Source organism: Ranitomeya variabilis, chromosome 1 (assembly GCF_051348905.1).
Source record: "Ranitomeya variabilis isolate aRanVar5 chromosome 1, aRanVar5.hap1, whole genome shotgun sequence".
Lineage (NCBI taxonomy): Eukaryota > Metazoa > Chordata > Amphibia > Anura > Dendrobatidae > Ranitomeya > Ranitomeya variabilis.
The window spans coordinates 10,140,700-10,157,192 of NC_135232.1; the positions used below are offsets into that span (position 1 = coordinate 10,140,700).

At 47.4% G+C, this 16,493-nt stretch overlaps 1 protein-coding gene across 1 annotated transcript in view; it reads left to right on the top strand.

Moving 5' to 3' along the window:
• Positions 1-510: 510 nt before the first annotated feature.
• LOC143793543 (uncharacterized) overlaps positions 511-16,493 on the top strand; it is a 122,835-nt gene continuing 106,852 nt past the window's right edge. Inside the window, exons 1-4 of the mRNA XM_077280605.1 lie at positions 511-644; positions 1,411-1,557; positions 1,871-2,050; positions 4,177-4,300. Coding sequence (XP_077136720.1) covers positions 1,468-1,557; positions 1,871-2,050; positions 4,177-4,300 — 394 coding nt within the window. The 5' untranslated portion in view covers positions 511-644; positions 1,411-1,467. The remainder of the gene's footprint in view (positions 645-1,410; positions 1,558-1,870; positions 2,051-4,176; positions 4,301-16,493) is intronic.

Consider the following 16,493-nt stretch of genomic DNA (forward strand, 5'->3'; position numbering starts at 1 on the left):
ATATCACACACAGGGACGAGGGCGGCGCCTCTGAGGTTACTGATTCCCCACAGTCACCAGTCCTCAGGACCGCAGTTATCAGGAGAACTGACCGGGCTCATACAGTCCTAACCGCAGAAGACTTCACTCGTCTCCAGCAACAATTTACTCACAAGAGACGGAAAAAGAAATAACGTCAGGAACCGGCGCCGTATACCGAACACAACGACACAACCGACAAGTAACTATGCAGAGACCGCACTAGCAACAGTCACCACGGGTCCTGAGCCCCGCCCCCTGATCACATGACGGTGACGTCACCACAGCTCATTCACCACTTCCGTCCTGAGCCCCGCCCCCTGATCACATGACGGTGACGTCACCACAGCTCCTTCACCACTTCCGTCCTGAGCCCCGCCCCCTGATCACATGACGGTGACGTCACCACAGCTCATTCACCACTTTCGTTCTGAGCCCCGCCCCCTGATCACATGACGGTGACGTCACCACAGCTCCTTCACCACTTCTGCCCTGAGCCCCGCCCCCTGATCACATGACGGTGACGTCACCACAGGTCCTTCCGCTCTCAGTGCAGCAGCTCCGTCCTGGTTGTGTGCAGCTCGTGTTCTCTGGTGTCAGCCAGCAGCAGATTTCCCGCCATTCCGGTGAGATTACAGGAGGGTTTGGTGGAGTTTTGGTGCTTGTGGTAAATCTGTGAGAGGAGAGTGTGGGGTGAGATCAGAGCTGTTCCTGTGGAGGCTCCTGCTCCGTGTGACTGCGGCTCCTCAGTGTTGGGGACGGGCAGCATTGTATGGGGGGTGTGCAGCGTCTCCTCCTCATCTCACGGCCCCCGCTGGGGGTGTAGTTACCACAGTGACCGGCCTCTGCTGGCGGTGTAGTTACCACGGTGACCATCCCCCGCTGGCGGTGTAGTTACCACGGTGACCGTCCTCTCCTGGAGGTGTAGTTACCATGGTGACCGTCCTCCCCCTACGAGGCTGATAATGAGCGGTCAGATCGGCGGAGGAGGCCGCGGTGGAGTTTTGTGTCTTTTCCTCCGGATTCTTCCTGATAAATGTTGACTAGTGATGAGCGACTGTATTCGTTGCTCTAGTGACCTCTGAGTATTTGTTATTGCTCGGAGATATAGTTTTCATCGCCTCAGTTGCACGATTTACGGCTTCCAGATACGCTGAATACATGTGGGAATTCCTTAACAAACAGGCATTCCTCACATGTATTCAGCGTATCTGGAAGCCGTAAATCGTGCAACTGAGGCGATGAAAACTATATCTCCGAGCAATAACAAATACTCAGAGGTCACTAGAGCAACGAATACAGTCGCTCATCAGTAATGTTGATATTTGGCAGAATTTAGTGCTTGTCGTTCTCTCGTCCCCTGTGATTTCCATCTTCTCCTTCATCATGAAGACGCCGGCAGGACGAGATCCCTCCAGGTGATCCAGTGTTCATCCCTCCTCCTCCTGAATGACCCCGAGGATGGACGAGGACAGGGATGAGACCACCAGAAGATTATTCCACTTGGCCCTGGAGATCGTCTCCCTGCTGAGCGGAGAGGTAACTCCTCTACATTTCTATCAGCTTTATTGTGTTCTGTGACAACTCCGACATCGGGAGGAGGAAATCCAGAATAGAGAGGATTCTTTCCTGTAAGAGCAGTGATTGTGTGGAGCTCTCTGCCCGGAGGAGTTGTCATGGGGATTCCCTATAAGAGCTGTAGAGGGGCCGGGATGTCTGTCCGGAGGGGGATAATATTCCCGGTTATGGCCCCAGATTACTGGAGACGGTTATTGATCCCGGGATTTCTACTGATTGTCAGATCTGGAGTCGGGAAGGAATCTTCTCCCTAAGTGTCTCTCTCCATACACAGGATTACACAATAGTGAGGAAGACACCGGGGGACGGTGTGACTCCCATCATCCATCTCCAGGAGTCAGGAGGGCGGAGCCCGGGCCCCATCACAGAGCCTCCCCCGCACTCCCTGCTACATGAGAGGAACAAGAAGATCCTGGAGCTCAGCAACAAGATGATTGAGCTGCTGAGCGGAGAGGTGACTGCTGGGAGATTATACAGCACTGGAGGATTCTGGGCGATGAGCGAAGAGGTGACTGCTGGGACATTATACAGCACTGGAGGATTCTGGGTGATGAGCAGAGAGGTGACTGCTGGGACATTATACAGGACTGGGGGATTCTGGGTGATGAGCGGAGAGGTGACTGCTGGGACATTATACAGCACTGGGGGATTCTGGGTGATGAGCGGAGAGGTGACTGCTGGGACATTATACAGGACTGGGGGATTCTGGGTGATGAGCGGAGAGGTGACTGCTGGGACATTATACAGCACTGGAGGATTCTGGGTGATGAGCGGAGAGGTGACTGCTGGGACATTATACAGCACTGGAGGATTCTGGGTGATGAGCGGAGAGGTGACTGCTGGGAGAATATACAGGACTGGAGGATTCTGGGTGATGAGCGGAGAGGAGACTGCTGGGACATTATACAGGACTGGGGGATTCTGGGTGATGAGCGGAGAGGTGACTGCTGGGACATTATACAGCACTGGGGGATTCTGGGTGATGAGCGGAGAGGTGACTGCTGGGACATTATACAGGACTGGGGGATTCTGGGTGATGAGCGGAGAGGTGACTGCTGGGACATTATACAGCACTGGAGGATTCTGGGTGATGAGCGGAGAGGTGACTGCTGGGACATTATACAGCACTGGAGGATTCTGGGTGATGAGCGGAGAGGTGACTGCTGGGACATTATACAGCACTGGAGGATTCTGGGTGATGAGCGGAGAGGTGACTGCTGGGACATTATACAGGACTGGAGGATTCTGGGTGATGACCGGAGAGGTGACTGCTGGGACATTATACAGGACTGGAGGATTCTGGGTGATGAGCGGAGAGGTGACTGCTGGGACATTATACAGCACTGGAGGATTCTGGGTGATGAGCGGAGAGGTGACTTCTGGGACATTATACAGGACGGCACTGGAGGATTCTGGGTGATGAGGGGAGAGGTGACTGCTGGGACTATACAGCACTGGAGGATTCTGGGTGATGAGCAGAGAGGTGACTGCTGGGACATTATACAGGACTGGAGGATTCTGGGTGATGAGCAGAGAGGTGACTGCTGGGAGAATATACAGGACTGGAGGATTCTGGGTGATGAGCGGAGAGGAGACTGCTGGGACATTATACAGGACTGGGGGATTCTGGGTGATGAGCGGAGAGGTGACTGCTGGGACATTATACAGCACTGGGGGATTCTGGGTGATGAGCGGAGAGGTGACTGCTGGGACATTATACAGGACTGGGGGATTCTGGGTGATGAGCGGAGAGGTGACTGCTGGGACATTATACAGCACTGGAGGATTCTGGGTGATGAGCGGAGAGGTGACTGCTGGGACATTATACAGCACTGGAGGATTCTGGGTGATGAGCGGAGAGGTGACTGCTGGGACATTATACAGCACTGGAGGATTCTGGGTGATGAGCGGAGAGGTGACTGCTGGGACATTATACAGGACTGGAGGATTCTGGGTGATGACCGGAGAGGTGACTGCTGGGACATTATACAGGACTGGAGGATTCTGGGTGATGAGCGGAGAGGTGACTGCTGGGACATTATACAGCACTGGAGGATTCTGGGTGATGAGCGGAGAGGTGACTTCTGGGACATTATACAGGACGGCACTGGAGGATTCTGGGTGATGAGGGGAGAGGTGACTGCTGGGACTATACAGCACTGGAGGATTCTGGGTGATGAGCAGAGAGGTGACTGCTGGGACATTATACAGGACTGGAGGATTCTGGGTGATGAGCGGAGAGGTGACTGCTGGGACATTATACTGCACTGGAGGATTCTGGGTGATGAGCGGAGAGGTGACTGCTGGGACATTATACAGCACTGGAGGATTCTGGGTGATGAGCAGGAGGTGACTGCTGGGACATTATACAGGATGGCACTGGAGGATTCTGGGTGATGAGCGGAGAGGTGACTGCTGGGACATTATACAGCACTGGAGGATTCTGGGTGATGAGCGGAGAGGTGACTGCTAGGACATTATACAGGACAGGAGGATTCTGGGTTATGAGAGGAGAGGTGACTGCTGGGACATTATACAGCACTGGAGGATTCTGGGTGATGACGGTGTGGCTGTTGTCAGGTTCCTATAAGGTGTCAGGACGTCGCTGTCTATCTCTCCATGGAGGAGTGGGAGTATCTAGAAGGACACCAGGATCGGTACCAGGACGTGATGATGGAGGAGCTCCGGCCTCTTACACCACGAGGTGAGAAGCGAGGCTCCTTGTTGGCTCCGGTGGATGTGATGACGTCTCTCCGGCGTCGTCCTATAATAGATGAGTTTTCTCCAGACTTGCTCTGGTTTTCTCTACATTTTCTCCGTCTGACAACAGCTTTCATTTCCCTGATTATTTCCTTCTGATCTGTGAGTCGCGGTTTCTCCTCTGTCGTTCTAATTGTCTAATCAGTAGTTATTGGCTGATCGCCATCAAGAGTCCATTTAACCCCTTTCTGACATCTGACGTAATATTCCGCCCATGTGCACTGGGCCTATTTGACCAGGGACAGATTATTCCATCATTGTGATCTCCTGCACACACTGCGCGGGCGATCACCGCCGGGTGTCAGCTGATTCTGACTGCAGACACCCGGCACCAATTGCCAGTAGCGGTCACGCACTGCTGGAGTTTACCTCCCTGTATGCTGCGATGCAACGAGATCGCAGCATTTTGGGAGCTGGCAGAGGATTGACAGAGGATTGCCATGGTGACCCAATATTGTCATGACGACGTCTGGGTCACCAGACCTAGGAAACTTGCTGGTCATGCCCAGTGCATGATGAGCAAATTTCTCTGTCAGTTTCTGCAGCATGGATATGCTGCTGCATCCCCATGTTATACAAGCGCTCAGCCGGAAAACAATGATTGTCCCATAGTGGGACAAAGATAAAAAAAAAAATAATATTCAATCTTAAAAAATTTTTTTACATATGCGAGGAGAAGAAAAAAAAAAGAAAAAAAAGAAAACATATATAAACAAAACAAACAAACAAACAAAAAAATATATATATACATACACTAGATGGTGACCTGATTCTAACGCATCGCGTATTCTAGAATATGCATGTTCGCGTAGTATATTGCACAGCCCACATAGTATATTGCCCAGTTACGTAGTATATTGCCCAGTTATATAGTATATTGCCCAGTGACGTAGTATACACCACAGCCACGTAGTATATTGCCCAGCCACGTATGTCACAGGTTAAAAAAGGGCCCCTTGTAGTTCTGTCGCCTGTGTGCGGTGCAGGCGGCAGCTTCCGGTCCCAGGGTGTGATGACGTTGCGGTCACATGACCGTGACGTCATGGCAGGTCCTTCTCGCATACCATCCTTAGCACCGGAACCTGCCGCTTGCATGGACCGGTCACCGGAGCGTCGCGAGGAGCGGGAAAGGCGGCGGAAGGTGAGTATATAATGATTTTTTATTTTTTTAATTATTTTTATCATTAGATGTTTTTACTATTGATGCTGCATAGGCTGCATCAATAGTAAAAACTTGGTCACACAGGGTTAATAGCGGCGGTAACGGAGTGAGTTACCCGCGGCATAACGAGGTCTGTTACCACTGGCATTATGTTGTGAATTCTGCTCTTGGGCTTTCTCCGGTGGTTATAAGTGGTAGTGCTGCTGTCTCTGGATCGCAGCATTCATCAGGTGTTTCCACGTTTTGCAATCCTGACTGGGCTATTTAGTCTTGCTTCACCCTTTAGTCAGTGCCAGTTGTCCATTGTTCCTGGAGGATTCACATCCCAGCCTGGTCTCTTCTGCTTTGCAGTTCTTTTCAACAAAGATAAGTTCTGGCCTTTATTTTGCTGTCCACATGCTGTGGCCTTATTGTTCAGTTATTTTCCATGTTTTTTTTTGTCTTGTCCAGCTTGGTCTGTATAAGGATTTGTTTAGCCAAGCTGGTATCTCTGGAGATGCAGATATACCCTCCATGCCTTTAGTTAGCTGTGAAGATTTTGTACTTTCTGTGGTGGATATTTTCTAGGGTTTTAATACTGACCGCATAGTACTCTGTCCTATCCTTTCTATTTAGCTAGAAGTGGCCTCCTTTGCTAAAATCTGATTTCAGTCTGCGTATGTTTTTTCCCTCTCCTCTCACAGTCAATATTTGTGGGGGGCTGCCTATCCTTTGGGGATTTTCTCTGAGGCAAGATAGTTTTCCCTTTTCTATCTCTAGGGGTATTTAGCCCTCCGGCTGTGTCGAGATGTCTAGGGAGTGACAGGTACATTCCACGGCTACTTCTAGTTGCGGTGTTAGGTTCAGGGTCCACGGTCAGTACAGGTCCCACCTTCTCCAGAGTACGTCTCATGCTGCTCCTTGGCCACCAGATCATAACACATTAACCCTGTGTGAGCGGTGACTGGACGGGAGTATGGAGCGGGCGCCGGGCACTGACTGCAGGGGAGTAGGGAGGGACTAATCGGACTGTGCCCGTCGCTGATTGGTCGTGGCTGTTTTGCCGCAACCAATCAGTGACTTGGATTTCCATGACAGACAGTGGCCGTGACCAATGAATATCCGGGACAGACAGACGGAAGTACACCTTAGACAATTATATATATACTAGACTGTGGCCCGATTCTAATGAATCGGGTATTCTAGAATATGCATGTCCCCGTAGTATATGGACAATGATGATTCCAGAATTCGCGGCAGACTGTGGCCGTCGCTGATTGGTCGAGGCAACCTTTATGACATCGTCGCCATGCTGTGCCCGTCGCTGATTGGTCGAGGCCTGGCGGCCTCGACCAATCAGAGACGCGGGATTTCCAGGACAGACAAAAAAACCCTTAGACAATTATGTATTATGGGGCTTTTCTGTGGAATCTGACCAGACAATCTCTCCTCGGCTCCTGTGTTCATCAGTAAGCGCCCATGACCCCGGTGCCGGCTCTCTAGTTGTCTACACATTGATAGGCATTAATCGCTGTGTACCGGGGGCTCCCCACAACACGCTGAACATAGAATTACCGGTTCTGAGAGAAGTGTCTCATATATTGACAGATACACGGCCGGTGATGTATTCAGTCTGTGTGTCTCCACGGATGGATCCAGGAGGAGAAATCCCCCAGAGAGAGGTCCCCGTCCTCTGTATCCCCAGGACTGTCCGGAGGAGAATCACAACATCCCGGAGGATCATCAGGTAGACGGTGCTGAGCCCTGTACTGGATCTGTATATGGGAGGACATTTCTGATTGAGGTCATAGATGTCACAGATTTTGGTGGTTTCTTGTATTGTGCTGATTGTTACATCTGATATATCAGGAGGAAGATCCGACTAAGAATAAAGTGAAGGACGAGACAGAAGAAGAAGAGATGACGAGGGGGGATCAGCTGTGTGTGAGTGACGGGAAGGAGGAGATTCCAGGAGATGTTTCCACAGGTAATAATGACCGGCGGGTGTGGTATCGTGTTTAGTAGGGTTGAGCGAAACGGATCGGACAAATTCAAAAATCGCCGACTTTCGGCAAAGTCAGGTTTCATGAAACCCGATCCTAGTGTGGGATCAGCCATGAGGTCGGCGATCTTCGCGCCAAAGTCGCGTTTCGTATGACGCTTTCAGTGCCATATTTCAGCCAATGAAGGAGGACGCAGAGTGTGGGCAGCGTGATAACATAGGTCTCGGTCCCCACCATCTTAGAGAAGGGCATGGCAGTGATTGGCTTGCTTTCTGCGGCGTCACAGGGGCTTTAAAGGGGCGTGCACGCCGACCGCCATCTTACTTCTGCCGATCTGAGCATAGGGAGAGGTTGCTGCAGCTTCATCAGAAGCAGGGATATTGTTAGGGAGGGAAGATTAACCCCCAAACCGCTTGTGCTGTAGCGATTTCCACTGTCCAACACCACCTTATTGTGCAGGGACAGTGGAGGCTAGATTTCTGTTCATCAGCTCTGTAGCTTATTAGGCTCCCTGATAGCTGCATTGCTGTCTGTACGCCGCTGTGCAAACCAACTGCTTTTTTCAAAGCAAAAATCCTGTTGCTCCTTTCTGCACAGTTCTATTGTTTATTTGTCCACACTTTTGTGTGCAGCAGTCCTTTTTATTGCTGCCATACTTGTCCTGAGATCATTGTAGGGAGATTGAAATTGTACTACAGTCCTTGGATTTTTTCATACATCTTCCAGCCACTTACTGCCACTTAGGCCCTGTGTATTACACTACACAATGTGAGTTTGGGTTCAGTCTCCCCCCAAAAAAAGGGAGATTGAAATTCTCACAAAGTGGATATACGTCAGTCCTGTTAGTTTGTCGTATATCAGCCAGCCACTTGCTGCCACTTACATTGTGTTGTTTTATACATTGGGCCTGAGTTTTGATTCAGTCTGCCCCCAAAAAAGGGAGATTTATATTCACAACAAGTTTATATACACCTTCTACCTTGTTTTACAGTACCATATAACGGTTGTTATTTTGGTTACATTTTCCCAAAAATGAGGAAGTCTGGTGGAAGAGGTCGTGGGCGGTGGTTGCCAGCTGGTACTGATGGTGGTGTTGGTGGAACATCTGGTGGCAGTGGCAAAAGCACAATAGCCCCTAAGGGTATGTGCACACGATGCAGATTTAGTGCAGAATTTTCTGCACAAAATCTGCATCTTCTGGCAGAAAACGCAGCTGACAATTCCTGCATTTTTTATGCGTTTTTTATGCGTTTTTTGCAGTGCAGTTTTTTTGTGCGTTTTTTGTGCATTTTTTATGCTGATTTGTCAGCTTTTTTTAAAGCTAAATAAAGAGATAAAGTTTAAAAAAAAAAAAAAATTATGTGATAAGGGGTTAACGTCACCTTGACATTGTATGGCTACGTTCACATTTGCGTTGCGTCGGGCGCAGGTTCGGCGACGCATGCGTCATGCGCCCCTATATTTAACATGGGGGCGCATGGACATGCGTTGTCTTGCGTTTTGTGACGCATGCGTCATTTTTGGCGCAAGCGTCAGGGCGCAGAGGACGCTACATGTTGCATTTTTTTTGCGTCCAAAATCAAGCCAAAAATGGATGCATGCGTCACAAAACAATGCGTTTTTGCATGCGTTGTGCGTTGCGTCGCCGACGCAACGCCCAACAAACCAAATGTGAAGGCTACGTTCACATTTGCGTTGTTGGGCGCAGCGACGCGACGCAACCAACAACGCATGTACACAACGCAGCGTTTTGCGACGCATGCGTTGTCATAAGATCCTACAGATCGGGACTTTCGGCGCAGGGAAAACGCTACAAGTAGCGTCCCCTGCGCCCTGTCTTGTGCGTCTATATGACGCATGCGTCGTAAAACGCAGTACAACGCATACCGGTGCATGCCCCCCCCATGTTAAAGATAGGGGCGCATGACGCATGCGTCACCGAAGCTGCGCCCAACAACGCAAATGTGAACGTAGCCTAAGGTGACGTTAACCCCAATTAATAATGGAGAGGCGTCTATAAAGACGCCTATCCATTATTAACCCTTCAAAAAAAATTGGCGTAGGCTCCCGCCCAATTTTCATGTCCAGAAAGGGAAAGCCAGCGACTGCAGGCTGCTAATTTGTAGCCAGGGAAGGGGTTAATCTTCCCAGGCTATCAATATCAGCCCACAGCTGTCTGCGTGGCCTTACTGGCTATTAACCCCTTAGTGACAGAGCCAATTTGGTACTTAATGACCGAGCCAATTTTTACAATTCTGACCAGTGTCACTTTATGAGGTTATAACTCTGGAACGCTTTATCGGATCCCGCTGATTCTGAGATTGTTTTTTCGTGACATATTGTACTTCAAGTTAGTGGTAACATTTCTTCGATATTACTTGCGATTATTTATGAAAAAAATGGAAATATGGCGAAAATTTTTAAAATTTAGCAATTTTCAAACTTTGTATTTTTATGCCCTTAAATCAGAGAGATATATCACAAAAAATAGTTAATAAATAACATTTCTCACATGTCTACTTTACATCAGCACAATTTTGGAAACAATTTTTTTTTTTGTTAGGGAGTTATAAGGGTTAAAAGTTGACCAGCAATTTCTCATTTTTACAACACCATGTTTTTTTTAGGGACCACATCACCTTTGAAGTGATTTTGAGGGGTCTATATGATAGAAAATAACCAAGTGTGACACCATTCTAAAAACTGCACCCCTCAAGCTGCTCAAAACCACATTCAAGAAGTTTATTAACCCTTTACGTACTTCACAGGAACTAAAACAATGTGGAAGAAAAAAATGAACATTTTACTTTTTTTTGCAAACATTTTACTTCAGAACCATTTTTTTTAATTTTCACAAGTGTAAAAACAGAAATTTAACCACAAATTTTGTTGTGCAATTTTTCCTGAGTACACCGATACCCCATATGTGGAGGTAAACCACTGTTTGGGCGCACCGCAGAGCTTGGAAGTGAAGGAGCACCGTTTGACTGTTTCAATGCAGAATTGGCTGGAATTGAGATCGGACGCCATGTCGCGTTTGGAGAGCCCCTAATGTGCCTAAACAGTGGAAACCCCCCACAAGTGACACCATTTTGGAAACTAGACCCCCCAAGGAACTTATCTAGATGTGTGGTGAGCACTTTGAACCCCCAAGTGCTTCACAGAAGTTTATAACGTAGAGCCGTGAAAATAAAAAATCGCATTTGTTTTCACAAAAATGATTTTTTCGCCCACAAATTCTTATTTTCACAAGGGTAACAGGAGAAATTAGACCACAAAAGTTGTTGTGCAATTTCTCCTGAGTACGTCGATACCCCATATATGGGGGTAAACCACTGTTTGGGCGCACCGCAGAGCTTGGAAGAGAAGGAGTGTCGTTTTACTTTTTCAATGTAGAATTGGCTGGAATTGAGATCGGACGCCATGTCACGTTTGGAGAGCCCCTAATGTGCCTAAACAGTAGAGACCCCCCACATATGACACCATTTTGGAAACTAGACCCCTTAAGGAACTTATCTAGATGTGTGGTGAGCACTTTAAACCCCCAGGTGCTTCACAGAAGTTTATAACGTAGAGCCGTGAAAATAAAAAAATCACATTTTTTCTACAAAAATGATCTTTTTGCCTCCAAATTTTTATTTTACCAAGGGTAACAGGAGAAAATGGACCCCAGAAGCTGTTGTACAATTTGTCTTGAGTACGCCGACACCCCATATGTGGGGGTAAACCACTGTTTGGGCGCATGGCTGAGCTCGGAAGCAAAGGAGCGCCATTTGACTTTTCAATGCAAAATTGACTGGAATTGAGATCGGACGCCATGTCGCGTTTGGAGAGCCCCTGATGTGCCTAAACAGCAGAAACCCCCCAAAAGTGACCCCATTTTGGAAACTAGACCCCCCATGGAACTTATCTAGATGTGTAGTGAGAACTTTGAATTCCCAAGTGCATCACAGAAGTTTATAATGCAGAGTCGTGAAAATAAAAAATATATATTTTTTAACAATAAAGATTTTTTAGCCCCCAAGTTTTTATTTTCACAAGGGTAACGAGAAATTGGACCCCAAAAGTTGTTGTCCAATTTGTCCCGAGTATGCTGGTACCCCATATGTGGGGGTGTAAACCACTGTTTGGGCGCACGGCAGAGCTCGGAAGGGAAGGAGTGCCATTTTGGAATGCAGACTTTGATAGAATTGTCTGCGGGCGTTATGTTGCGTTTGCAGACCCCTAATGTACCTAAACAGTAGAAACCCCCACAAGTGACCAAATTTTGGAAACTAGACCCCCTAAGGAACTTATCTAGATATGTGGTGAGAACTTTGAAAGCTCAAGTGCTTCACAGAAATTTATAATGCAGAGTAGTGAAAATAAAAAAATATATTTTTTTCCAACAAAAAAGATTTTTAGCCCCCAAGTTTTTATTTTCACAAGGGTAACAGGAGAAATTGGACCCCAAAAGTTGTTGTCCAATTTATCCCGAGTACGCTGATGCCCCATATGTGGGGGTAAACCTGTTGTGAATTTGGTTTTTGAGCTCCCCCGGTGGTCACTGGTGGTACTGGACTTGTGTGCTTCACTTTCTCTGTTCACCTGTTTCCATCTGGATATGGGAGTATCCTATTTAGCCTTGCTGCTCAGTTATTCTAGTGCCGGCCATCAATGTAACCAGAGCCTTTCTGTTGCATGTTCCTGCTTCTAGACTACTATCAGCTAAGTTGGACTCTTAGTCCTAAGTTTGTTTTGCATTTTTGTTCCAGTTCACAGTTATGTTATTTTTCTGTAGCTGGAAGCTCTTGTGGGCCGAAATTGCCACTCCGGTGTCATGAGTTGACACATGAGTCTTAAAGTAATTTCGGGATGGTATTTTAATAGGGTTTTCAGCTGACCGTGAAGTTCCCTATTGTATCTTCTTGCTATCTAGTAAGCGGACCTCGCTTTGCTGAACCTACCTTCATACTGCGTATGTCTTTTCCTCTGAACTCACCGTCAATATATGTGGGGGGCTTCTGTCTCCTTTTTGGGGGAATTTCCCTAGAGGTAAGCCAGGTCTGTCTTTTCCTCTATTAGGGTTAGTTAGTCCTCCGGCTGGCGCTAGGCGTCTAGGGATAAAACGTAGGTACGCCACCCGGCCACTGTTAGTTGTGTGGTAGGTTTAGCTCACGGTCAGCTCGAGATTCCATCACCCAAGAGCTAGTCTGTTGTTTAAGTTCTCTGACGTTCCCTTGCCATTGGGAACCATGACAGTATGGCCGGCCAAGGGTTAAAACCGTTGGCAGAAGAAAGGAGAGAAAAAGAAGTCTGCAGATTTTTTTTTTTTTTTTTTTTCCTTCTGAGTTTGCTTTTTAGTTGACTCAGTTGCATTTCTGCTCTAATTGCAGCCTTTGTCTCTCTCTCTCCTTCTAATCCTTGAATGGCTCTGATCTCACCTGATTAAAATGGATCCTCAGAGTTTGGTTACAGGTTTGAATAATCTTGCTACGAAGGTTCAAAATTTACAGGATTTTGTTATTCATGCTCCTATATCTGAACCTAGAATTCCTATACCAGAATTTTTCTCCGGGGATAGATCTCGTTTCCTGAATTTCAAAAATAATTGTAAATTATTTCTTTCCCTGAGATCTCGCTCCGCTGGAGATCCCGCACAGCAGGTTAGGATTGTAATTTCCTTGCTGCGGGGTGACCCTCAAGATTGGGCATTTGCATTGGCACCAGGGGACCCTGCGTTGCTCAATGTGGATGCGTTTTTTCTGGCTTTGGGGTTGCTTTATGAGGAACCTAACTTAGAGATTCAGGCTGAAAAAGCCTTGATGGCCCTATCTCAAGGGCAAGATGAAGCTTAAATATACTGCCAAAAATTTCGTAAATGGTCTGTGCTTACTCAGTGGAATGAGTGCGCCCTGGCGGCGAATTTCAGAGAGGGTCTCTCTGATGCCATTAAAGATGTTATGGTGGGGTTCCCTGCACCTACAGGTCTGAATGAGTCCATGACAATGGCTATTCAGATTGATCGGCGTTTGCGGGAGCGCAAACCTGTGCACCATTTGGCGGTGTCTTCTGAGAAGGCTCCAGAAAATATGCAATGTGATAGAATTCTGTCCAGAAGCGAACGGCAGAATTTTAGGCGAAAAAATGGGTTGTGCTTCTATTGTGGTGATTCAACTCATGTTATATCAGCATGCTCTAAACGCACAAAGAAGGTTGATAAGTCTATTTCAATTGGCACTTTACAGTCTAAGTTTATTCTGTCTGTGACCTTGATTTGTTCATTATCGTCAATTACCGCGGATGCCTATGTCGACTCTGGCGCCGCTTTGAGTCTTATGGATTGGTCTTTTGCCAGGCGCTGTGGGTTTGATCTAGAGCCTCTGGAAGTTCCTATACCTCTGAAGGGTATTGACTCTACACCATTGGCTAGTAATAACCCACAATACTGGACACAAGTGACTATGCGTATGAATCCAGACCATCAGGAGACGATTCGCTTCCTTGTGTTGTACAATCTACATGATGTTTTGGTGCTCGGATTGCCATGGTTACAATCTCATAACCCAGTTCTTGACTGGAAAGCAATGTCTGTGTTAAGCTGGGGATGTCAGGGGGCTCATGGGGACGTTCCTTTGGTTTCCATTTCGTCATCTATTCCCTCTGAGATTCCGGAATTTTTGTCTGATTATCGTGATGTTTTTGCGGAGCCTAAGCTTGGTTCACTACCTCCTCACAGAGATTGCGATTGTACCATAGATCTGATTCCGGGCAGTAAATTTCCAAAGGGTCGTTTATTTAATCTATCTGTACCTGAACATGCTGCTATGCGAGAATATATTAAGGAGTCCCTGGAAAAGGGACATATTCGTCCTTCTTCATCTCCCTTAGGAGCCGTTTTTTTCTTTGTATCTAAAAAAGATGGCTCTTTGAGGCCGTGTATTGATTATCGACTCTTGAATAAAATTACAGTCAAATATCAGTATCCTCTGCCACTGCTGACTGATTTGTTTGCTCGAATAAAGGGGGCTAAGTTGTTCTCTAAGATTGATCTCCGTGGGGCGTATAATTTGGTGCGAATTAAGCAGGGGGATGAGTGGAAAACCGCATTTAATACGCCCGAGGGCCATTTTGAGTATTTAGTAATGCCTTTTGGTCTTTCAAATGCCCCTTCAGTCTTTCAGTCCTTTATGCATGACATTTTCCGTGAATATTTGGATAAATTTATGATCGTGTATCTGGATGATATTTTGATTTTTTCGGATGACTGGGATTCTCATGTCCAACAGGTCAGGAGGGTTTTTCAGGTTTTGCGGGCTAATTCCTTGTGTGTGAAGGGTTCTAAGTGTATTTTTGGGGTTCAAAAGATTTCTTTTTTGGGGTACATTTTTTCCCCCTCTTCCATTGAGATGGATCCTGTTAAGGTTCGGGCTATTTGTGATTGGACGCAACCTTCTTCTCTTAAGAGCCTTCAGAAATTTTTGGGCTTTGCTAATTTTTATCGTCGATTTATAACTGGTTTTTCTGATGTTGCTAAACCTTTGACTGATTTGACCAAAAAGGGTGCTGATGTTGCTGATTGGTCCCCTGCTGCTGTGGAGGCCTTTCGGGAGCTTAAGCGCCGCTTTTCTTCTGCCCCTGTGTTGCGTCAGCCTGATGTTACTCTTCCTTTTCAGCTTGAGGTTGATGCTTCCGAGATCGGAGCTGGGGCGGTCTTGTCGCAGAAAAGTTCCGACTGCTCCGTGATGAGACCTTGTGCGTTCTTTTCACGAAAATTTTCGCCCGCCGAGCGAAATTATGATATTGGTAATCGGGAGCTTTTGGCTATGAAGTGGGCTTTTGAGGAGTGGCGTCATTGGCTTGAGGGGGCTAGACATCAGGTGGTGGTATTGACCGATCACAAGAATCTGATTTATCTTGAGTCTGCCAAGCGCCTGAATCCTAGACAGGCGCGCTGGTCGTTGTTTTTCTCTTGGTTTAATTTTGTGGTCTCATACTTACCAGGTTCTAAAAATGTGAAGGCGGATGCCCTTTCTAGGAGTTTTGAGCCTGATTCCCCTGGTGATTCTGAACCTACAGGTATCCTTAAGGATGGGGTGATATTATCTGCTGTTTCCCCAGACCTGCGACGGGCTTTGCAGGAGTTTCAGGCGGATAGACCTGATCGTTGCCCGCCTGGTAGACTGTTTGTTCCTGATGATTGGACCAGTAGAGTCATCTCGGAGGTTCATTCTTCTGTGTTGGCAGGTCATCCCGGGATCTTTGGTACCAGGGATTTGGTGGCTAGGTCCTTCTGGTGGCCTTCCCTGTCTCGAGATGTACGAGTTTTTGTGCAGTCTTGTGATGTTTGTGCTCGGCCCAAACCTTGTTGTTCTCGGGCCAGCGGATTGTTGTTATCTTTGCCTATTCCGAAGAGGCCTTGGACTCACATCTCTATGGATTTTATTTCTGATCTCCCTGTTTCTCAGAAAATGTCTGTCATCTGAGTGGTGTGTGACCGTTTTTCAAAGATGGTCCATTTGGTGCCCTTGCCTAAGTTGCCTTCCTCATCCGAGTTGGTTCCTCTGTTTTTTCAAAATGTGGTTCGCTTGCATGGTATTCCGGAGAATATCGTTTCTGACAGGGGGACCCAGTTCGTGTCTAGATTTTGGCGGGCGTTCTGTGCTAGGATGGGCATTGATTTGTCTTTTTCGTCTGCGTTCCATCCTCAGACTAATGGCCAGACTGAGCGAACTAATCAGACCTTGGAGACTTATTTGAGGTGTTTTGTGTCTGCGGATCAGGATGACTGGGTTGCCTTTTTGCCGTTGGCGGAGTTTGCCCTCAATAATCGGGCTAGTTCTGCCACTTTGGTTTCTCCTTTCTTTTGCAATTCGGGGTTTCATCCTCGTTTTTCTTCTGGTCAGGTGGAGTCTTCGGATTGTCCTGGAGTGGATACTGTGGTGGATAGGTTGCATCGGATTTGGGGACAGGTGGTGGACATTTTGGAGTTGTCCCAGGAGAAGACTCGGCAT